Genomic DNA, 26,085 nt, shown 5'->3' with positions numbered 1-26,085 from the left:
CGCTATGTATGAGTGTTTCTGTGTGTGTTTGTGTGCGAGAGTACGACACCATACACATGTCCCTGGAATGTTTAGGGTGTCGTCTGTCGTCCAAAAGGAAATCTTTGTTTTATTGTTTCAAAGGTATTTAAACCTTTACAAACAGAAGGACATTATGCTTTATTTTTGTTGTTGTCATATACTTTACAAATGTCCTCATATGTTTATGTATAGGTGTATGGCGTGTATGTATGAGTAAGCGACATTTTGTAATGCCACACATATGCTTAGGATAACAAATTAAACAAAACATTAGGTTGTAACTCATTTTAAATACTCGAGGGAAATAATTTAAGCGAGGTGGTTTAATGCCATGGAATGGGAGTTGTAATTCTCCTTTCGGTTTCGAGTCTCAGGCTTCATCCTGAGATTGTGAGCAAATATCTCTGGCATAACTAAGTTACTTGGCATTTGTAGTCGAACATACCGCTAAAAGCAGGCAGGTTACTGACAATTCTGATTCAAAAACCAACGGGGAATGGTAATCTCGATGCAACTTTTCAATGCTGGCTGGGCTTGAACTCAAACTCCGAGTAGAAACACGAGTGTAAAACTTACAATGCAAGGACAATGCGGGGCATCAAGGATGAACCGAGCACAGAGTAGGAGAGTGCCTCTAAACATAACCGCTACCTCGGAAACTGCGAGGTCTCCGGAAGAACAGACGATTGTCAAACCCGCGAAAAAGAAAATAGTGCTTGCAGTTTTCTGGAACGTAGAGAAAGCAGAGTAAACCCCCAATTCAAAAGAGACTGACACGAAAATCCTTCGACTGAGGGCCACAAAACTGACTCTGGTGTCAAGAAAACCGAAAGCAAATTCCGAATCGTCCGTAAAGTCCAAAAAGAACAACTGGGTTTTAAGAAAGATGGCAGCAAAAATCTTTGAAGAAGATGGCCATTTTCGGAAGAGCAAAATGTGAAAAAAACCTCCCATTGTCTAATTCGAATAAAAAGAAGGGTCAATCAAAGTCAACGGAGACTGACATTAGAATCCATCGGCTGAGGACATCAAAGCTGGTTCTAGTGTAAAGAACAATCTTTCGTTTAATCAGGGAATCTCAGAAGTTATAACAGGAATGCACGAAAGTGGAAGAAGACGGCAAACACTGGGAATTTGAGGTTCGTCTAGTGCAATCTTTCTATAATCGAATACCTAATGCTAGCCTTGATGGTATTTATTCACCTCTCTTAAAGGAACTTCTTGCTCCAACACGTCAATATAGATACTTCCAGAATCTATATTAAAGACTCCAAGCCTCAGCTCATCCATGAATGACTACCCGCTTCAGCTCCTCTATAAAAGACTGAAAGACTCCCTGCTTCAACTCATCTATGAAAAACTGCTGCTTCCGCTCGTCTATGAATACTCCCTGCTTCATTTCGTCTATGAAGGTCCCCTCCTTCAGCTCGTCTTTGAAAGCCTCCCAGCTTCAGTTCGTCTATGAATGACTCCCTGCATCAGCTCTTCTATGAAAGACTTCCTGCAGCAGCACGTCTTTGTCAGACTCCCTGCTTCAGCTCCTCTTGAAAGACTCCCTGCCTCAGCTAGTCTATAAAATATTCCATGTTTTAGCTCCTATATGAAAAACTTCCTCCTTCAGCTTATGCAGGAGAGACTCTCTGCTTCAGCTTATCCAGGAGAGACTAACTCCTTCCCCTCCTCTATGAAAAACTCCCTGTTTCAGCCCGTTTATAAAAAATTTCCCGCTTAACTCGCCCATGAAATGCTCCCGCTTCAGCTTGCCTATGAAAGACACCCTTCTTCAGCTCATTCATGAAAGCCTCCCTTTTCAGCTCTTTTTATGAAAGACTCCATGCTTTAGCTCCTCTATAAAAGACTCCCACTTCACCTCGTCTTCGAATTTCGATCCCTGTTTTTATTACTTCGTCTTAAGATTTAAACATTTCATCCATTCTTATTTAAAAATTCCACTAACTGTCCTGCCTATTTGTTTTTCATGCTTTCTTCTGCTTCATGTAAAAATATTCAAATTTTACAAATTTTCGACATGTTGGCCACATTTAAATTCCACATACATATATGTATGTTTGTGAGTGTGTACCAACCTCTGACAACATTTGGTGGCATTTCACATTTTTCTTTTTCCAAAAATTCAACAGAGAATTGTGTCTTGTTGTAGTTGGCTTGGCATCCAAACTAGAGCATTCTTTGTGGAAGAAGAATTCCCTTACCTCACCCTTCCCACACACATTTCCATTCGGCCCTTCTAGGGCATGCAACATAATATGCTGATGTTGTCGATTGTTCCTTTTCGTAGTGTATTTTGTTGCATTTTTAGTTCACTTTGATGTAACACACATTCATATGTATTTCTATGTGTGTAAGTATGTGTATTTATACAGTAGTACAAGTGCTGCCAAGTTGTTACACTAGTCATTGACCTTTAATGTGTCCGTGTGTGATTAATGTTGAACATTTTTAGGAGGGGAGGCTTTTGGGCAATCTCTGCAGCCTATATACACACACATATACACATACAAAATTTAGTCTAGAAAACTTTTGACACCACTCATGTGTACGATAGGTTGATGTTTACGATGATGAGGCTGTTGCGACTGCAGCACACTAGTGACCTGCCCTGCTTGCACTACTACTGCTATTGCCAACTACTATTATTCGTAATTTAGGTGAACTATACGCCTTGGGTATTTAAGTAGTTCTAGGTGTCTTAAAAATGCACAGACACAAATACGGTAAACTACAATGGCGTGTAAAGCCTAAAAGTAGGCTTTAAATAATTTTTAATTTAAAAAGAAAACAGCTGTGACAATTTGCAGCTCCTAAAAGTATGCAAAGGGATATAGTATTTATAGAAAAATTGAAACCGCGAAAGAGAGATGTATTGTTATGGGCCGAATCAAATGTCCTTAAAATGTATAACAAATATTTAAAAATCTTAAATTGCACTTATAATTTCGATTCCATCTCTGTCTTATTACCTTCTTCCCATTCCACATACTTACACGCACTTTATAAGTTATGCACAAAGTATGCTACAAAATTAGATTAAAATACTCATACCAACCCAACCATGTATACCCTATTTATGTTTGTATATTCTACGACCGACTTAACTCTTCGGAAAATCTTTGTCATTGTTATACGTACGCCTGCAATTCTCTGTCGGAGCATTTATCATGGGCAATCCTCCACTGAATAACTCTTAGAATTTCAATTGGAAACTACTTAACAAGGTTAACTCTGTCCATTTGTTTGGTATATTGTTCGAAAAATCGTTGTTGTCTGTTTTTTATCTTCTTCTTCGCCTTTTTTATCCTTCCACTCCGGCTTCGCCACAAGTGAACAGAAAAAATCAAGTTTTTTTCCATACCATGATAGATGGAGATTATTCTGTTTTCTTGGGGGAGGTAAAGGAATTGTGCACATGGCTTATTGATGCCTTTCTTTGACCACACAATGTTCGTTTCGCATCCATCCATCCCATTCTCCGATCCATCCATCCTATCGTAGCAATTTGTTATGGGTTTTTGAGGGTGTAATGACCATAAAGAATGAAGAGGGAGCCTGAGTATTGAATACCACTGCATCATCAGAAGAAGAAGGAGTACCAGGAAAGAAGAAATCCATCAAAGACAATTCGATATTAAAATTTCTTTTAGTTATTGTTCGGCCAATGTAGTACTTGGGGACATGTTGTACTTTGAAATATGATAGCAGTTTTTTTTTTAAGTCATCACATACTCAGTATGTATGTTTTTGTTGTTGTTTTATATGTTGTATAATACAACAACAATATAAGTATACATATTTCAGACAGTGGTTGAGATAAAAATTGCAGAATTAAAATAACTAATATTGAAGTCTTTAAAACCTAGCACATCTTACAATACAAGTTGAAGGAACGTGCTAAAAGGCGTATTTACACATGATCTGATGGGCATATTTACAGTCGATATGAAGGGCGTCTTTACAGACGAACTAAAGATGCGCTACTTTACTGACAAACTGTAAAGCGTATTTACAGACATGCTTAAGGTCGTCTATACAGAAAATCAGAGGAACGCCTTCGCAACGATTAGGAAGTACTCCTTACAATTGAAGATAAAAGGATTCTTAATAGCAGGGTTGGAAGGCGTATGGTGTGAAGTGTCCGTAAATATGGTGTGAAGGATCCCTTTACAGCAGTGTTCGCAAAAAACGGTACACTATCGTAGTGTACCGTACCAGGAACACAAACATTAAAAAAAAATTAGCGTTAGTGTTCCGGTACACAAAAATTAAAAATATTTTAGTGTTACTGTTCCGGAGCACAACGAAATTCGTAGTGTACCGCTGTCGGAGCACTAAAAATCGTAGTGTACAGCGGTCGGAGCAATAAAAATCGCAGTGTACCGCAGACAAATTAATATATGAGCTGATAGGCGTCTTTACAATCGGTCGGACAGGTGTATTTGCGCCGCTACAGACGAGCTGAATGGTGTATTTACAGACAAATTGAAAGGCACATTCACATATGAGCTGAGGGCCATTTGTACACACGAGCTAAAAAACGTTATTACAGGCGAACGATGGAAGCCGTAGATGAACTATAGACAAGTTGTAGCAGGGAGTATTTCCTCTTCCATAGAGGGGCTGAAGCAGAGAGTATATAATAAATGAGCTGAAGGCCGTCATTACAGACGAGCTAGATGGCTTCTTTACAGCCGAATTAAAGGGCGCATTTACAAACGAGCTGAATGTCATATTTATACACGAGATAAAACGTTTTTCAACACGAAGGATGGGAACCGTAGGTAAACTAATAGACGACGTCTATAGACGAGCTGAAGCTGGGACTCTTTCATAGTGAAGTTATAGCTGGGACTCTCAGCTGACAGGCTTATGCAGGGTGTCTTTCAGGAAGTTCGGAGGCAGAGAGTCTTATAGACGAATTAAGGTAATTGTTATAGACGTAAGGCGTTATTACAGACACAGATGACCTCATAGGCGTCTTTCAGACAAGCTGTAGGGCGTCTTTTCCGACGTCTTTACAGATGAACTTAAAGGAACATTTTTAAAACTTAAGGATTTCTTTACAAACGAACATTAGTCGTTTAAAAGGCAATGCGCAGTGTGATCTTACAGACAAACTCTAGGACGTCTTTAATTATGAGTTGAAGCAGGGAGAGTTTTTCATAGACGATCTGAAGCAGGGAGTTTTTCATAGACGAGCTGTAGCAGGGTCTCTTTCGTAGAGAATCTGAAGCTGGGTGGCGTTCACAGACGACCTGAAGAAGGGTGTCTTTGAGAGATGATCTTTCACAGAGCTGAAATAGGGAGTTTTCAATAGACGTCATAACGAAGAGAGTCTTTCATATACGAGCTAAAGGGAATCTTGATAGAAAGCTGATGGTAGTCCGAATAGAAGTCGGCCCGAATAAATAGCTGGATCAGAGGGGGTCTTTCATAGAGAAGCCGAAGCAAGGACTCTGTTATAGACGAGCTGTAGGGGAGTATTTATAGAGAAGGTTTCCTCTGGATGTGCTGAAGGTTGCTTTTTTTAGGGGAATTGAAGGGAGTCTTACAGATCAACTAAAAATAGTTTTTTATATGTGGGCTAATGTTGGGAGTCTTTATAGGCAAACTGATTGAAATAATTTCAGACGATCTGATAAAGTCTTTATAGCCGAGCTGATGAACAGTTAATGGGTGTCTTTTTTAATAGACAGACAGAGGGGCTTATTTTATGCCAATAGAAAGGAGTGTTTTTATATCAGAAGGAAATCTTTTTGTACGAGCTATAGGGAGTATTTTTATTGGTAGGTAGTCGGTCTTTAATATACGAACTGCAATAGGGGGTTTTCATAGACGAGATCTCGAAGAAAGTATTACATAGACGAGTTGAAACAATGCGTCTTCCATAAACCAGCAAAATGGACTCTGAGTAGACGTCCGAATGATGGGAGTCCGAATAGAAGAGCTGAAGTCACTCTGACTAGGAAGCTAGATCAAGAGACCTTTCTTATACAAGGAGTATTTTAAAAAATCGGAATGCAATCTTTTTATGTGACCGGTTGCAGACTCCCTAGAAGAAGTTAGAACTTCTTGCTAATCAAAATATCTTCTCCGAGAGGTTGTTATAAACTTTAAAATTGGAAATCTTAATAGGAGAAGAAGGCCTCTTAACCCTTTGAGCCCCGAATTTTTTCCGCAATCTTGGAACAAATTTCTGTTCACAGATTTAATGCAACTATCCTTAATAGGATATGCACAAAATTTCGTTATGCATCGCTACATCCTTGCATTCGGGAGATACAGTACATTATTTCGAAAAAATTAAAGTCCAATATCAAGAAAACCAATAACAAAATCGACAGAAAAATCATTTTAAATTATTCTCTATATACTTTTTTAAAATAATCAGCGACTTAACTAATTTGGACTGTATAAAAAAATTAGTACTGTACACAAACTTACCAACATTTTGAATTTTTTTTTTTTTATTTTTCTTTATATATGTGTCGTCCATAATCAGGTCTTGACATCTAAAACCAAATAATATATATTTCTACTAGCTGCATATTAAATACATGCTCTAAAACATTTTGTTGTCTGTGAGCAACATTGGGCCACAAAGGGTTCATGGTTGACCATATATCTAGTAGTTTCTCTATATCTTGAAAAATTTATCTTAAAATAATTTTACGAAGTAGAACCACATTGCAATTCAGTAACCTATCAAAAGCCAACAAGTTTTCTAAATTATCATCTATTCATGAAACACAACAAAGAAGCAGAAGATTCTCCAAAAACATGAAACTTGCTGTCTAATGGTAGCCAATCATATGGATAATCAAACTGATAGCTTTCAAACATCCCGACTAGCCTATGCAATCCATAACATACATGATTTGCAAATTTAGAACCGGATAATTTACCCTATGCTCTTACGAATAATCCCCTCCCCTTGTCCCCTTTTCATTTGGTGGTAATCTTAAATAGAACAATAATGGAAAGCCGCCAGCAGCAAAATAGTTCATCAACAATTCTCAACCCTACCTCCGATCCCGAATTAAGGAATCTTTAATTCATTTGAATTATCATCATGACATGGCGATGTTGTGACGATGCAATTTATTCTGATTTGAATTCTATAGAAGAAGAATTTTAATGAGTTAATTAATCAAATGTTTTAATTGTTGTTGTTGTTATTGTGGCAGAAGGGGGTTTGCTATTGCACAAGCCCCATGATTATGGTCCGATAATAATAACGCAATTAAGGGAGAAATTTATTTTAAAAATAGTATGGAAATGAAAAATTCTGTGCTTGATTATATCGCACCTTGACGGGACGTTTGTGGAATTCGTAATCGATATTCGAAGCCAGGCTACATGTACAGTTGAGGCGGGAAATAAAAGTCTAATATTAGATAATAGTTGTTATTTGTAAACCACATACTCCAAAGTTCTTTGTCATTACTAATTTTTAAGGATTCGGAACATATTCACCTGCTTGTTATACACTAAATAATTCCAAATCTACACTCTCTTTTATTCTCTTATTGTCACCACCTCCAACCTCCCAAATTTCACAATACACAATATGATATTGTCAATTACCGTCAGACATTTTCAGCTCAGCTCTTCGCATTATTATTTTTTCTTTTTTCACAATTTTCCACTTCCGTTTGCTTGCATAAATTTCATCCTGATTTTATGCAGCCACCAATGCCACCATGGACATCCTAGTTAGGGATTATACACTGCTCTTTGCCATGCACTCTAATGATTTTTATAGCTGTAAGATCCTGCCCTTGGGTGTTGTTGGTGTTATTGTGTTGTGGCCCCGAGAGCAATGCGGTGGCACAGTAACCATTCCATTTATTGTGCAATATAACAGCAACAACAACACCAACAAGCAAGGTAGCAAACAAAAATATAATTTATGTGGTGTAGCTACCCCAACAACATCTAGCCTGCACTTGAGACAATGACAACAAAAACGACAAGAGAAAACAAGAAGCTTAGCACTTTGTCGCCTTCAACAAATGTAAGGGGGTTGAAATACTTTTCCTACATCCCACCTCTCCGCCAAAAATATAATTTCACAATACAGTAAAAACTCGCTAATCCGGATAATTGATTGCATAATTTCGGATTATCGAGTTTTATTAATTGGTTTAAATTTATATTAATTTGGTGATAATTTAATTATTTTTATGCTTTTATTAAAAATGAAAATTATTCATTTCAAAAATATGAACTAGGTACCATTTTCAATTAAATTTGCAACGATTTTTTTATTAAAATAAAAAGTAACTTATTTTTTGATCAAATAGCCAATACGGATTATAGACGCAAAAATGCAATCCGGATTATAATTTTTGTTTATACTGTATTAAGCTCTGGCATAATTTACAATATAAACTTATTTATCTGCCAAAGTAAGACAAAGAAGAATAATTTTTGGTAAACGAAATAAATGTGAAATTTTTGGGTTTGACATCTTTTTACCTTTGCTCATTTTCTGGTATAATTAATAATGATTATTCCAGGTTGGAACATTGGGGTCCATGGCATTGAAATTAGCAACATAAAAAACGAAAAAAATTAACTAAACCGACTTAAAAACAAAGCAGCTTGAAAGTAGGGCAATTATGGTGAAATACTTCATATTTAAGGTGCATACTTTTAGGATAACATTATAATAAATGATGTATTAATGTGCATACTTTTAGGAACCAAAGGTACTAAGAAAACATTATTTTTAATAAATCAACGCCTGGGGCTATTAGGAAAAAAATATTTTTATAAATCCACTCCTGGGGCTATTAGGAAAAAAATATTTTTAAGTGGTTATTTATACTCTTTCGAGTCGAGCTTGATGATCTAAGTTTTGCAATGAAAAGGAATGCCAGGAGAAGAACCTACGTACCCACCATTATGCGAAAGCGGCTCAAATATTTTTGGCTTTACAAATGTCGTACGTTGATAACTTGTAATTCCGCCCTGATATTCAAATTTGTCAAAGTTCGACATTTGTCTTTAATTCTAAAGCAGATTTTTGTTGTAGAGATGGATAATTAATCCACACACCTACAATTGCTTCCTGGTATACACATGTTTTTGCGCAACCGTTTTTGGAAGTGTTGATGGCTCAGAACGTTAAGCGGTCTTGGCAACATTAGTGTTGCTCAGAGGACCTAGTTCGAGCCCTAGCCGTGCTCGGCTGAAATTAATTTTTGTTATTTGAATTTTGCCTTGTAAGGGCAGTGATCATTTGAAAGTAATTTTAAGTGGTTATTTATACTCTTTCGAGTCGAGCTTGATGATCTAAGTTTTGCAATGAAAAGGAATGCCAGGAGAAGAACCTACGTACCCACCATTATGCGACGCGTTTCGCCGTTGGTTACGCGGCTATTAGGAAAAAAGCTTCTTTATAAATTCACGCCTGGGACTATTACGAAAAAATGATTTTTAAAATATTTAACTATTCCTTAAATACAGGTTTTTTTCCGCATTTCTGGAGGTCGAGCTATGTTATCCCCCTTCATAAATCTGGTAATAGATGTTTCATAGATACTTATAGGTGTATTGCGATGTAAAGTGTCATACCCAAACTTTTTGAACTATTAGTATCACGAAGAATATCACATTTTATAAAAAGCTTTATTTCCCCTTTTCAATGCGGTTTTATGAAAGGCAGATATACTACTTCCAATATTCTTGCATTTGTTTGTCATGTTTATGAAGGCTTTGAAAATAAACAACAAACTGACGTTATTTATACAGACTTCAGTAAAGCTTTCGATACTGTAGTTCATAAGCTATTGCTCCATAAACGTAATGTTATAGGGTTCCCGTCAATTCTTTTAAGCTGGATTTCATCCTATTTAGGGGATTGTACCCATAAAGTTTAGTTCAGTGATACCTTTCCTAAAGATATTGTTTCCTCTGGAGTTTCGCAAGGAAGTCATTTGGGTCCGTTATTGTTTGTTCTTTATCTAAATGATCTTCCGAATTCAATTCGTCATTCCAAAATACTAATGTATGCAGATGATGTCAAGCTGCTTTCGCATACAAATACACGTAATTCAGTTTATTTACAGTACACTCACTCTTTAACTGGTGCAGTGCAATTGGAATGTCTCTTAATATAAAAAATGCAAGAAATTTTCCTTATTCAGATCACATCCAATACAAACCGACTACTTTATAGGGTCATACAATCTGGACAATGTCGATTCTTTCTCTGATCTTAGCATCATCTTAGATCCTAAACTAAGGTTTCATCTTCATATCGATTCATGTGTTAATAAAGCCAAGTCTTTATTAGATTTCATTAGACGCTGGTCTAAAGAGTTTGATGACCCTTATGTTACTAAAAGATTATTTGTTTACATTGTCCGCCCAGTCTTAGAATACACACCTAAGTCTGTTTTTACACGGTCTTTTTGTACACGGTTTTGATAAAACACGGTTTGAAAATTGAATATTTTTTAATTGTTTACACGATTTTATTCCATTTAGCACGATTTGAAATTTTATGTACTTAAATTTTTTTATCAAATTCAATTTTTGCGAAGTATGTTCATATCACAAAAAAGTATTTATGAAAGAAAAAAGTCTGAAAGCATCGATAGTATCGATAGTTTGGGAACACTAGCTTTAAGTGAATTCCCCTTTAGCGCGTACAAACAATTTTTACTGGTCAAAGCAAGTGTGAATAGCACGTATTTAGGGGAATTCCCTTTTTTACACGGGTTTTTTTTTTACACGGCTTCTTCTGGAACCAATCTACCGTGTAAAAACAGACTTAGGTGTAGTTGCATTCTTTGGAGTCCATTTTATAAATGTCACTGTGATAAAATTGAGTCAGTTCAAGTTCAGTTTTTAATCTTTGCCTTGCGTGGCCTAAATTGGAACCCATCGGAATTAATTCCATCTTATAAAAATCACTTATTGTCAATTAATCTTCCAACACTAGAAAGAAGATGTTTTATGTTAAGGGAACCCCCCCCCCATTCTCGATTTTTTATTTTTAAGATTTTAAATGGGCTGGTAAATGAATACCAATGCTTGTTAAGGTTTGTAACTTGGCACATATATATTTAAAGATTTAAAAAGGAAGAAAAATAATTTACAAAAATTTGTTGTTGTTGTTTTGTTGTTGTTTTTTGGGTGCAAAGAAAAGTCCACATTTTCGATGGCGGGCATGATAACTCCTCACTGGAACATCGGAATCCGAAAATTCCAACTGTGTTAGAAAGAGGGCATGTCTGGCTCTCGTATGAACTAGGATTATTGACTTCGCTCTAAAATTAACAAAATGGTGGACCTTTGAAAATTTTTTTTTGGAAAATCGCCGATTTTTTACCAAAAACCATGTTAAAAAATAAGGAAGACCTTCACCGATTGGCTTTATCCTAGTTCATACGAGAGCTATACACTCTCAGAGAAACGCTGCAAAATTTGGAACCGATTGGATTATTGGTTTTTGAGTTATCGTGCCCGCCATTCACAAAAAAATGTTTAGAGTAAAACGCGTTTAAAGTTTGAGAAGCCCTTTAGCCGTCACTTAATGTTGATACAATAAATCGGATATATCTTCAAGACTTCTTGAGATTTTCACTTGAAATTTTGTAGAGACATTCCTTAATCAGTGTAGATTCGAATTATATCAACAAAAATTTTGACACCGAGAATGGGGGGGGTCCCCTTAAGAGCATTATTTATTATTAAATTAACAAGAAATAATTTTTAAAGTCCCATCTCGAAGAACAATTTTGAACCGTTGAAATTGTCCATCGCGAGAACTAATTATGAACTAAACAAACCAATGAGGTCTTTATGTGCTGCCTGCGCATAGGGAGGTAGCCCCCTTGGTCGGCAGGGGCGGGTGCGAGAGGAGTGGAAACGAACGATAAAAAATAAACACATGCCTGGGACTGCTACAAAACAATTGTTTTTTATAAAAAAAAAATCAAACTTTTCAATGAAAATCCAGATAGCGCCAGCAACACTAAGGCCAGAAATGTGTATAGTGGCCTTCGTAAAGAAGACCAAAGTATTTTCATAAATCATGCCAAAATGTCTTCCCTTAGAACTTCAAAATGCATATCCTATCCTTATCCTAACGTCCCCATTACTTTAATAACATTATTATGCTATATGAAAAATGCAAAATTAAAATCTTGTATGGCGTCATAAATCTGCACTGATTGCCACCCAAAAACAGTAAAACGTCTACCTCATAACTTATAAATATGCAATTAGCCTATAAAAATATGAAATACTGAAATTTATTACCAACGAAAATTGCATTATGAATCCCCCCATCGGCGTTTACAGCGTCTCTTTCCAATAAACGCTTCAACGCTGCAACATTGATTAGCATACTTACAGGCGTTGCGTTGTTATTACGGGTTCATGAGGCACGTTTCGGCAAACACTTGGCTTGCTCAGAACGAACATCACCATCAAACAACCACCTTGCACACCATCACCACCCATACCCCTCGAACATTGCAATCATCTGTCGAATTTGATGTTATTGTTGTTTTTGTTGGTGTAATGGTTATGTTTCCTTGTTATGCAAGCGATCTTTTAAGTAGCCATAAAATATATTTATCACATATAACAAAAACAACAAAAAACACACCCCTTATATTCATCCGTTCTGTGTTTGACTCTTAACATATTTCAAGATACTTGAAAACATGTGACGTATCACACGTGAAACATGTTTGAAATCTATAACAACAACAAAAACAACGTAACGCAACGACACCAATGCCAGCACACTCTCGCACCACCATCACCACCACCAAAACGGGATTTTGAATTTGCAACACAATTGTAGAAAAGTAGTCGATTTCAAACACCCAACCTACCAAAGGCAAAAAAGAAGAAAGTTTAGACAAAGAAGCCAAATTAGAACCAGGAAGTCTAGGGTGCACTCATGTTGAAATTATGATTATATAACATTTGCTCAGATATGCCTTTACTTTACTGCAATTCTTTTGAAAAGGTTCTACACCGCCAACAACACCATCACCAACAATGTAAAATTGAAATAACGACTTAAGCACGTGAATTATGGGAATGAATGAGAATGCTAATGCTGCAAGTTGTAGATGGGAAATTATAATTTAATATTTGTTTCTGCTCCTTTTTCGCAAGCTTATTTCTTCGCTAACAAAGAAAACAATGCAGAGCATTAACCACAATTCTTTCTTTGTTGCTGGCAAAAAAGAAAAAGATGCGGGAAGTGATAAAGACCTACACACATTCTTAAAGAAAATTAGATTTTGAAAATGAAAATAATGCAAAAATTAAGAGCATATTTTTCAGCAGCTGACATATTTTTGTTAGGCAGTTCTTTTGAATATTAACTACTTTATGGAGCATACTTTAAGGAGAAACGATTATTTTTTGTGCCAAAGCAGGGTTGTATTTGAAATTACCTTTATTTAGCATAAGATTTAGAACAAATCGAGATATTGAGTGGATTTAATCGTGCTAAATTCAGCACGATTTACCGATTAAATCGAGATAATGCACTTTATTACAATAAAAGCTGTAGTCTAAACGCACCTTTACTTGATTATATTTAAAAATAAAATGCCTTATTTTGCAATTTTCAATCAATATTTTAATAGTTTTTATAGGAATTACCCTCCATTAGGTCAAAAATACATAGAAACATTTGGTTTAAATTATTGTAATACCATAAATTAGCTGCCATATTTTTGTTAAGCAACCAATTTACATTTTAACGTATTTTGAAGCATACTTTTAGGAGAAGTGATTATTTCTTTGTGCAAAATCAGAGTTGTATTTAAAATTATGTTGATATAACTTATAGCACTTTCACATTGTACCGGATCCATTGCGTATTTGTCAAATAAAGGAGGTTAACCCTGCAAAAAGTTAGAATGTACATGTCGTTTTATAATTTCAAGCAAAACGCAATATTAAGTGAATTTAATAATTTATATGGTATATTAAGATTAAATTATCTCGATTTAGCAATTTGATAGAGATAAAAACTATAGTCTAAACGCGCCTTCAGAGTATATTTTAAATTAATTGTGAAATATGTTTCCCTACCTATACGACTGCTGAATGTCTACGAAATAACAGGACAAATGTGAGGTTTGATTTCCAAAAAGGAATTTCTTATATGAATGAATTCCTCTTTCTATTGGACATCCTTCTCCAGTCAGATTCGAGTAGTGACATATTAATGAAGACCATCCTGTCCCAGCACATTTAAGAAGATCCCGCCTAGAAGATCCTTGTGAGGGCCACTATGTACACTATTTTCATTTATATACAATTCGTACAGTTTGACGTACGATCATGTGTTGTTTAGAGTGGCTTGAAAAATCAATTAAGAAGCGTGCATTGCTGAACTTAAATCTTGGTATGGCGATGGAGAGCCATCCGAGAGGTATACATTCGATATTGTATGAGCAGCTGGCATTTAAAAATCTTTGTTGTCCTTGGATCATGCAAAAAAGGCTAGTGTCGATTGGTGCCAGAAAATCCCACATGGATCTATACCAGCAATCGAACCTTACTTTCGGCCTTTGAGAAAGAGTAGCACTTCAAAGTTGCACTTCTTCAACATGGTTATGTGGCCACTGTCCCGCTGGAACATTGTAGGCCGACCAATTCTGAGTGCCACACACAATTTGTTTGTATGAAGTGGTCGCAGAAATTTTGAAAAACCCAGAAGAGAAGACAAGTCGAGGCGAGATTACAAGAAATCACACATCGGATCAATCGAGTGTCATTTTGACTGATAGAAACGTCAAACGTCCGCCCTACAGATTGTATTTGCCACCCAGTGAATTTTTATTGCCGTACATCATGAAAAAAATACTTGATTCACAACTTTGTTCGTCAGAATATGCTGCTGAAGGGTTCAAAATCAATGATCAATGGTCTCTCAATCGGTGTAAAATATAGGAAAATATGGCTTCAGCACCTACAAATAAATTGTTTCAGACAGCCGCAGCTCTTGTGTACAAGATGTTAATGAGATCCGGCCCTAGACGACCGTTCGTGATGAGTGGTTGTAAGGCACTGATTTTATTAAAATATTTATCCTTAGGTACTACTTAAACTACTTCTGCTTAGCCTAATCTCAAACACACAATACTTATAAATAAACTATTTGTTCTAATAATAGAATTTGATATGTGGAGAGTGTTCCCATAGTGCGCGTGTCCTAAAATCTGAACAAAAACTAACTTATCAGCGTTGCATGTGGAATTTCAAACTTTTATCTTAAAACAATTCAACAATCAAAGCTTCTGTAATAAAAAATTCGGTTCATAGTATTTGGAACATGCTGACGACTGGCAAGAAGAGCTGACAAATTAAATTTCTGTTCAATCGGAATCGGATGGAAAAAGGGCTTCGACAGTTAGGTTGAGGGCATAAAACAGTCCTGCTGAAGAATATTTTGAAAAAAGAATCATTAAAAGCTTTGTGCTGGCAAATATTCGCGTTTTCATCATTACACCAGAAATATATATAGTAGCCCTCGTCTGAAGACTTTTGACAGTTTTAAAATACCTTTTGGTCTGCTTTACGAAAAATGTTGGGCCTCATAAGAGAAAACATCTTGAACTTACACATGAAGATGTCTTGATTTTCAATAAAAAGACCTCATGGTATTCTAGAAGAAGATTCTTTGGACTTCTTGAAGAAGACCTTTTAGACTTCTTCTTGGTCTTCTATGAGAACACTTCTTGCCCTTCTTTAGGAAGACATCCTGCTCTTTTATAAGAAGACCTCTTAATCATCTATGAATAGATGTTTTGGCCTTCTATCAAAAGCCTCTTGGTCTTCTATAAGGAGGCATTTCGTTCATCTTTAAAAAGAACTCTTGGTCTTCAATATGAATACCTTCCTCTATAAGAATAACTTTTAGTTTTTATAAGATGACGCCTTGGTGTTATTTAAGAAAACATCTTGGGCTTCTATAAGACGACTATTAATGTTCTATAATAAGACTTCTTGGCCTTTTTAAGGACTTCTATAAAAGGATATCTTGGTATTTTAAAATAAGACCTTCTATAAGAAGATTTACATGTCTTCTATCAACAGATCTACAGATCTTCTATAAGAAGACTTCTTGATATTCTTTTTTTATGAAAAGGCCTCGTGCTCTCCTATAAGAAGAGCACCTTCTCTACTACTAGAATACACAGTGGTTCCTCTCTATGACCTGTAGGTGTTTTTGCTCTCTTATACAAGGATTTTTACTCTTCCATAAGAAGGCATTTAATTTTTCTATAAGAATACATTTTGCTCTTCTGTGCTACTACTTGGTATTCACTTCAATTCGCTTCAATATATTACCAATCTTCCTGCTTAGCACCATCTTATCCGACCTAGGCGCCACAAACTTACAATCACAGTTTTTTTTCCAATTTACATAATATACACAAAAAATCCCAATTTGCCAGTAACACCATCTTATTTTCACTTGAAATATCCTTCATGTTTTTCGAAGTTAGATCAAACATCACACACAACCACCCACTCAAACATATAGCCCGACAAACACCCTTTTAAGTTATTCAATCAACCACACACACAACATTGCCACTTCAACACCTTCAGTAAATTGCATTCCAGATTTTCCGAAGAGAAGAAGTAATTTCATTTTCAACCAAACCACAATAACAGAAACACCAACAAAAATGAAACCCTAATAAACCAGAAAATGTGGCTACCTTTGGGGATTTGATTATTGCTGCATCAATCAGTTGCATACTTTTAGGTGAAGGTGTAAGCTATTTACAATTACAGCAGTTTACTGAAATCTTTGCAAATTGTATACTTCCTGTGGGGAAAATTGTCCTTTTTTTGGTTACAAGAAAGAGCAATAACCTCTCAAACTATTGACCTCAATAGATGTTCCTTTTTTCTGGGAAACCAAGAAACCCGCAGCAGCAGTAGAATACTAAGAACTCTTCAAGTCATTATTATTAGTTACCAGCATCTAAGAGGACCATCTTTCGTCATATATATTTTCTAAGCTAACACCTTTTACTTGTGGCAGTAACTGGCTCCCTCTTTTTTTCCTTCCCCTGAAACTTTTTTATCAGCATTATTTGCCAGTTGATACTGCGACAATTTTTCTTTTAGATCACAAGTTTTGATGTCTTTGCTGGAGTTGTGTTTGAGTACACAAAGATTGAATGCTGTTTGAGAAAAAAAAACGCTCATAGAAAATACTCCAGTCTGCATTGGCAAATCATCGTATATACTCCTATTTTTCTTTTTTTGCTGTAACTAAAAATTAGAAAAGTTTGTGTTTTCTTTTATTCCGTGCACTTTCATCAAGTATTTTCCTTTCGTTTATCATCAAGTTTTCTTAATGCAGAATATTTTATGTTGACATGTTTTAAGTTGGAATAGCTAGCAAATGGTTGTAATTTTAATGGTGTTATGGGGATTCCGGATGAGGGTACTGTGGTTAAAAAAGAGTCAAATAAATGTCAACTAATATAAAAAATAATAATAATATCATAGAAATCGCTCACAGCACTTTGTTTGAGTTGATTTTCTTTTTAATATGAAGTATTTTTTATTTAATTGTAATAACACATGCATATTTTCAAGTTTATTTCTAAATTAATTTTAATTTTAGAGAAAGTTTATTGATGTCTGTAATTGCACTGTTCTTTACACTATTTCTACATTTTTATATCTAAAAATTAATCCAAATTAATTGCTATTAATTTTCCATTATCGCTAACCTATTTAATTATTGTTAGGATCGCAGTGTTGCCAACACTGTAGAATTTAATCACAATAATCTGATTTAATACAACTCTGATTTGATTTTACTAATGGCGCGTTTAGACTATGCCTCCTAAATCGACGAACGAAATTCTAGCTGGTTAGACTAGTATAAACATGAAATGAAGTGAATTTGTCAGCTGTTATTATTTTACGTACACATTCCACTGCTGCCATAATTTCGATGGCAAATTTTCAATCAATATTTTCATAATTTTGTTCGGAATAGTTCTCCATTAGGTCAGAAATATAGTAATACTTATTAAAACGGAACGGAATTTTTCATCAGTCACTTATTTTGAATATTGACTAATTTTAAAGCATACATTAAGGAGAAATATTTATTTTTGGTGCAAAATCAGAGTTGTATTTGAAATTATCTCGATTTAGTATAAGATTTCGAGCAAATCGAGATAATTAGTGGATTTAATTAAATATAGATAATGCACATTTAGGCCTAAGGTCATCCTTAAGCTTTGTTAGTTTAATTTTCAAAAAAAAAAAAAATACCCTATAATATTTTTAAAGTGAGTTTGTACTTTCTAGAAAAATAAAACTAGTTGATTTATTAGTCTGAACGCACATTATGAATGCACTATGAGCTGGTTGTTCCTTAAAATGAACTGCTGGAACTACTTTCAGCTTGTTCGTCTATCTAATTCCGCATTTCTTTTTTCACGGTCTCACGGAAAATTTTGCTAAAAATAAACGGACGACTTCCGGTAAAATTCCTTGCAAGATTTATATATATATATATATAAAATTTAATCCACTGGATTTGTGAACATGATTAATCATATACGTTATGGAATTTACATTAAAAATTTACATTAGTCTAAATGCTCATTAGGTATTAAAATGAACTACTGGAACTATTTTCAGCTTATTCGTCTATCTAAATCAACATTTCTTTTGTCCCAGTATCAAGAAAAATTGTGCTAAAAATAAAGAGAGACTTTCGGTAAAATCCAGTCATGAAAAAAGATGATATACGAGATTTGTTTGACAGTTTAAAGCCGAAATACATTTTGAATAACCGATTTTTAGTTGTGAGATTTTTAAATATTGTTGCGTACTGCTGAAATCTCAAAATAGAAAATTATGACCAATTTATATTTAATTTTTTCCATATCTGTTCATATTATCAGCTGATGTTATAAGAAAATCATTGCTGGGTGAATTTTTCTTGTAAGAATTAATAAATGCTCAGTAAAGCAAACTGTCAAGTCTGCTCTCCCAATTCAATCTGGGCTATTTCATAAGCGAACAACATCCAGTAATAATTTGAGTATTATTGAGTACATTCCGTTTATTATGTTCAAACGTTTGGTATTTGAATGAATTTAACTTTTTCTAAATAACCCAACAAATATAAAACTATGTGTCCAAATAATTTTTCTCTGTTCAAAAAAGTGAAAGAATTGTTTACAATTGGAAATTGTTTTTGCAATTTTCATACTGTAAATTTAATTCACAATAATCCAACTGCATATCAGTTGTTTTGATATTTTTCATAGAGAAACCAAATTTTGTTAAAACTTTCAAGTAACTTTAAAACTCACTTCTAGATCTAATTCGTGTCGTAATTTTTTCATTCAAACTGAAAAAAGATTTACTACATTCTCTCGATCTAACCAGATTGTATATGTTTATACTGTCAATTTAATAATAATTCAATTCACAATAATGTATTTGACAGCAAACATAAGAAACAGTTGATTTTCTTATTAATATGCCTTGGTTTAGAATGGTAGATTTGAAATAATAACACGTGTGTGAACTTCTTTTTGTTTCTTAGGTTGATTTCAAATAATTGCTGATTTTAGATTTATTGCACTACGTGGTTTTTGACACTTTATTGTATTGTCTTTATCCATGCGTTAAAAATAAATATATCCACATATTCCGAATCTCTCCATTCTTTCCACTGTAATCAAAAGCATAATATTTTCACCGTCACAAATAATATTTCCAAACTGCAAGTTCATTGCAAATACATACCATATTTTTCAGCTTAAGCATCGCGGATTTGTCATTACCCAAGTGTTTGTTATCATCTTCTTTTTCCACTTTTGTTATTGTTAGAGTTTAAGTTTTGTCATTGAAGTTGTCATTCTTCACGTTATTGTCATAGGATTTAAGAAAACTCTAAAGTAAAATAAAAATGTTCGTCGGTGTGCATTCAACTTCGAAACGACAAATGGTGAAGTTATGAATTTTCCCCTTACAAAAGTGAGTAGAGGAAGTACAGTTAAACCTGAAAATGTTAGCGGCGTTGTTTTTAGGTATTATTTTGATAGCAGAATCTTCTTGATGATAGATGGGGACTAGATCCAGCGATTCGGGTAGAATTGTTAATTGTTTTTAACCAAGTATATCAAAACAAAAACATTTGTGATTTTAGTCGACCATCTGCCAAATTTTGTCTACTAATATTTCTCATGGTTGGCAACATTACACGTCGAATTCAAGTAGAAACTATGCACTTTGACAGGGATAGTCAGCTGCGCAAAACGGAGTATTTATTGTGACTATTTATTGTGCCATGGTTTCCAACGTTTAATAATAATCTAAAGTTAAACCGCGTTTAAACACGCCTTCTATATTGACTCGATTTCTAAATTGAGGTACTAAATCCTAACTGTTTAGACTAGTATTAGAATGATATAAAGTCAGTCAGCTGAAATTTGTTTACGTATACATACACATGTCTACTTCAAAGCTGGTGGCCAGTATTTCCAAGCATTGTTTTAAAATAGTTTCATTATAATTTAAAACAAAATGTTAATTTTTTCAGCTGCTACAATTTTTTTAAATATACATATAACGTTTTGCCATTTTGGTATTTATGTTGTCACAGGATTCGTGCAAATCGAAATAACAAATTGACTTAATTTTAAATCGATTTAAATTCAGATCAAGATAATCAATATAATGACAAATATCACGATAAAAGCTGTAGTCTAAACCCATCTATAGCATTAAGAGCATTATGAACTCTTTGTTCCGTAAAATGAACTGCCGGAACTATTTTCTGCTTATTGATTGATCTGGTTCAACTTGTCCCAGTCCAATTTAATGAAACCAATTACATAAAATTGTGAGTTCTTAGATCGAGTTCTTCACATGAGTAAATTTTGAAATTTACTGTAGTAGGGAACTCGACTAAAACGGCCTTCTCTATGAGGGTTTATTACATATATAATGGAATTGATAATTTGGATCTACTGAAATTACTTTAATGTGGCCAGAGACATTATAAAGTAAATGGCAATAAGATAACCTCCATAAGGAAATACACCTCTGAATTTATTTAAAGCGGGGTACACACTATCAGCTTTAAGTGACAATTTGGCCCAAATTCAGCCTCCGAATTCCATGGTATAATAATAGAAGGTAACAGCAAATGTTGTTGTACAACAAACGATACAACAACCACATGGAAATTTGTTGTTGTAAGTTTTACTAGTGTCAGTGTCTTTTGACAGAAAAATTTAAACAAACAAACTATATTTATTTTGAAAATGAAATATTTTTGAATCCTCACAATAAAATTTGAAAAACATGAATGAAAATCTATCAAATTTATATTTCTATCGCTTCCACATCTTTCCTATAATTAAACCATTGCCACTTATATGTGTAACACGTATGAAAATCCAGGGAATTGAAAGTTATTCCATAAAGAAAGATTTGCTTCCTCAAACTTTCCCAGTAGGCAGATTGAGTAAATTGAATACAGGAGCACATTTAATAAAAAACAATTTCAAATTGTATGCGTTCCCAATGTTCCTGTTGGGTTATTTTTAAAAACATAATTTGTCAAATTCATATTGACACTAGTATTACGTTGGAATCAAATCAGCTGGGATTTGCTGTTACCTTTTATAATTGTACCATGTCCGAATTCCTTTTTTTAACTTATTTTAAACGTTGAGCTTAAGTCATTATTTGGTGGAATATTCTTAAAGAGTTTCATACAAATATTTAAGCGACTTTATCGTCTGCCCACTGTTTTCATAACATGTTCATTGTCAATGCACCGCATACCAGCAGGGTTATCTGTAAACTTAATGCACTCCCCGTGATAAAACAAAGGTTTGAATATTTATTAAATTATTTTTTTTCCAAATGAATTTAAGAAAACAAAACTCTTTTAACCCATGAAATTTATTTCGCCCTATTTATTATGTTCGTGTATATTCTTAAATAACATTTTCCGTACTTTTTATTCTATTTTTACAGGAACTTAAGGAGAGCTTTAATTATGGTCTCTTTTGTCCACCTTCAAATGGCAAGGCGGGTAAATTCCTTGATGAGGAGCGACGTTTGGGTGACTATCCATTCAATGGCCCAGTGGGCTATTTGGAGGTAAGTCGGAAGACAATAAAAATAACTTATATAATAATTAAATCCCAATTTCTAGCTGAAATACAAACGTCGCGTTTACAAAATGTTAAATTTGGATGAGCGCCAATTGAAAGCTCTACATACCCGTGCCAATTTAAGACGTTTTTTAGAATGCATCAATGGTGGTCATGTGGAAAAAATCGCCAAAATGTGCGCCAAAGGGCTGGACCCTAACTTCCATTGTCCCGAGAGTGGTGAAACGCCACTAACAGTGGCCACCGGTGCTAAAAAACCAAATAAATTGTTGATCGCTTTGGTAAATGGTGGGGCACTGCTTGACTATCGTACCAAGGACGGGACAACGGCATTGCATAGGGCCGTGGAAAAAGATTCTTTGGAGGCAGTGACGTAAGTAGTTTCCCTCCTAAGATAAGAAATTGTTCAATTCAAATCAAATATTTTTGTAGTACTCTTTTGGAATTGGGAGCATCACCCAATTATAAAGATGCCCGTGGCATAACCCCATTATATATTTCCATAACACGCAAATGTGATTCGAAAATAACGGAAAGCCTATTGCATGATCATGCCACATTGGGTACGCAAGATAATCAGGGTTGGAATGAGGTCCATCAGGTAAGTATTGGCCCACAGCTGAGGGTATTACATTTTGTTTTTTGGTTTTTTCAAAAATACGAAACATGCTATGGATATTTTTTTTTCAAAAAGGAGCAGAGTGTATTGTTCAGGGGAATGAAATGCTTGGAAATTGTACCTTTTTTAATGACCTTAAATGTAGAAATTTGAATACAAATATTAAAACTATGTAGTTTTGTGCTAAAATTAAAAAAAATAAAATTATTTATTATATTATATTTTTAATTGGTTATTAATGGTGTTGGCCTTTTTTATTAAATATTTATTAATCATTTTATATTGATTGCAGCTATTATTGGCATCACAGATATCTGTCTCAAAACTATTACCTGTCGTCTTATTAAATATTCAGACACAAAGCTATAAAGAAAACCAAAAAAAGATCATGTAAACAAACAGCAGCTGATTGCTTTTTAAAATAATCTCAAAATCAGTAGTTGTGTTGTTTTAAACTGCAATAATATACAGTTTTTACTAGAAAACAATTTACTTATTCGGAAAAAAGTTATACAATTTTCCATTAAATTAGAAAACAAAGTATTTATGATTGCTAATTATTTAATTGGTAACACTATTTAGGGACATATAGATCGATTTCAGTGTAATTACATATGTAATAGGTAAATCCATGATGCAATAATAAGGTGATGTATCAAAACAAAAACATTTGTTTTTGTCTCGACCATCTGTCAAATTGCTCCTTATAATATTTCAAAAAATTTTAATTCCCCATGGATGTTGTAAAATGCACAATTTACTGCAAATTGCAATCAATATAAAATGATTAAAATCTTCTACAACCAAATAAAGATATCATACCCTTTTCAAAATGAATCCGTTCTACTTTTTACATATCTACTCTGGTACTCCTATTATCCTATCCATACTATTGTTTTGTATAACTAAAACCTAAAACATCAAATATAAAAATTAAAAATTCTAACCAGCAATATTTTACTTTTTTTTATTTTATGAAAATTTTCGGAACATTTTTTGTATGGGATTGAAAACAAAAATACACACTATGTTATTTATCCAACAAAAAAACTACTACTATACCTTCAAAAACACAAAATCGAAAACAAACTATCCAATATAATCCTATTACCTATACTACTACTACCAAATACTGCTACAACCTCTACTACATACTACCAGGCCTGTCGTCACGGTCTTGTCCAGCATTTGGAACATTTATTGTTTTATGGTGCGGACATGGATGGCCGTAATGCTTCCGGTAATACACCATTGCATGTATGCGCTGTTAACAATCAGGAGGCTTGTGCTAGAATGCTTCTGTTTCGTGGCGCCCAACGTGGTGCGCTAAATTATGCCAATCAAACTCCCTATCAGGTATTTACTACTATGCTCAACAAAAAAATTAAAATTGTTTCCTTGTAGTTTTTTTAGTTTCCTAGTTTTTATTTGTAGTTAAATTTTAAAAAATATTGGTTTAGTACATTTTCCCTATTGGTTTCCTATATTTTTTATTTTTGTCATAATTTGTAATTATTTAAAAAAGTGATTAGTTTTGGTATTTCTTAAATTTTGTATACAAATATTAATATTTACCTTTTATATGTCCTCCCGATGTTTGAAAAAAACTTTAGGTTGCTGTCATTGCCGGTAATTTGGAATTAGCCGAAATAATACAAAATTATAAATCAGAAGATGTTGGTAAGTCAAATACTTTATTTAAACATTTTTTACAAATTGTATTCTAAATTAAAATATAATAAAAAATCAATTCATCCATTTTTTAAAAATCATACCGTAAATTTCATTCAATCAAGAGAATTCATTGCAATTATTTTTGGTTTCAATTTCTTATAAATATTTTACAATAATTTTTTAATGGCTAGCACACTTTAAAGGTTGTAATTTTAAAAAATGAATCAGGATAAATTATTTTTAAATGTATAAATGCAACACTGTTGTCTTTTTAATAGGGATCAACAACTCGATATATGTACTCAAAAACAATTAACATTTTAATAACTTTTTTCTATTAAGTGTAATTTTTAGACAAATCGTTTTGGTTTCACCTTTGATTTGACTGCAATCTTAAGATACAGCTGATTTGGAAAATCAGCTGTATCTTCTGTTGAATTCTGCTGATGAATTCAGCTGATTTTCCTGGATGATCACATTAATATACAACTTTTAATGCGATAATTTAATTTATTTATGATATGAAAGAATTTAATTTATTTATGATATGAAAGAAAATATTAAAATCTAGTAAATTCCTGCAGTACAGGACCAGACCCATGATGCAATAATAAGGTGTTGTATCAAAACAAAAACATTTGTGTTTATCTCGACCATCTGTCAAATTTTTCCTTATAATATTTCATATGGGCGGCAACATTCCACATCAAATTCAAGTAGAAATTTCGCACTTTGACAGTTAATCAAGACATCTGCTGCGCCTACCTACCTATTTATTGTGCCATGAACAGACCAAATGTATATCATTGATATAAGCAATTTCCAACAGGACCTCTGTTGTTAATATCATAACAACAGAGAGAACAATATTAAACGTTTTAAATTTAAAATAAAGCTTATGTACATATTTTGATCAGACATTTTATTCACACATTTTCGCGTATTGACGTTTTTATTCTTAACATGCCTCTGTCAACTATTTACGGTTTCTATGTCTTTGCTTTCATATATTCACCCATTAAAGTGTGCCAATAGCCAATGTTTTCTATCAAATATTTACAATTAAATATTTTTAGAAAACATTTTATATTTTGTTTTATTATGTTTCCTAAAAATATTAAATTACCTTTAAAAAAAATCACATAAAAATCATAAAACATTGTCACATAAATATTTTTAATATTTTATACCTAATTTTACTCAATCTATAAAATTTATTTTATTATCATCATAATTTATGTTCGTTCTATAAAAGAATTAAATATCAAAACGAAAAGGAAATTTATTTTTTAAATCATCCTTTGAAGCATCCCATTCCGCAGCCTTTTTATTCACACATCTTGCAAACTCATTTCCTCTTTTCATAAATAACCCTTCCGAACTTTAAACAAATCATCAGCATTTTCAAAATCACATCACATTCTCATCACAATAATCTCACACAATGCGATGTTAAATAAATGTTAATATTGTTATGGCTCGAAATGTTTAAATATATTCGTTCGTTTGTTGTGTTACAAATTAGATTTTTTTAGGATTTTATTACTGTTTTATCTAGTTGTTAATGAAAATGTATTA

At 33.8% G+C, this 26,085-nt stretch overlaps 1 protein-coding gene across 1 annotated transcript in view; it reads left to right on the top strand.

The window, feature by feature from the left end:
• LOC133329239 (uncharacterized) overlaps nucleotides 1–26,085 on the top strand; it is a 143,656-nt gene that overhangs the window by 104,662 nt on the left and 12,909 nt on the right. Inside the window, exons 2-6 of the mRNA XM_061537733.1 lie at nucleotides 22,075–22,200; nucleotides 22,256–22,587; nucleotides 22,647–22,815; nucleotides 23,995–24,189; nucleotides 24,447–24,513. Of these exons, the coding sequence (XP_061393717.1) occupies nucleotides 22,075–22,200; nucleotides 22,256–22,587; nucleotides 22,647–22,815; nucleotides 23,995–24,189; nucleotides 24,447–24,513 (889 nt within the window). The remainder of the gene's footprint in view (nucleotides 1–22,074; nucleotides 22,201–22,255; nucleotides 22,588–22,646; nucleotides 22,816–23,994; nucleotides 24,190–24,446; nucleotides 24,514–26,085) is intronic.

The sequence above is a fragment of the Musca vetustissima genome, unplaced genomic scaffold, assembly GCF_032173495.1.
Source record: "Musca vetustissima isolate MV318-11 ecotype Yass unplaced genomic scaffold, APGP_CSIRO_Mvet_v1 utg5570, whole genome shotgun sequence".
Taxonomy (NCBI): Eukaryota; Metazoa; Arthropoda; class Insecta; order Diptera; family Muscidae; genus Musca; species Musca vetustissima.
Note: the sequence above shows the minus strand (reverse complement) of the source record. Positions and strands in the feature narration are given on the sequence as shown.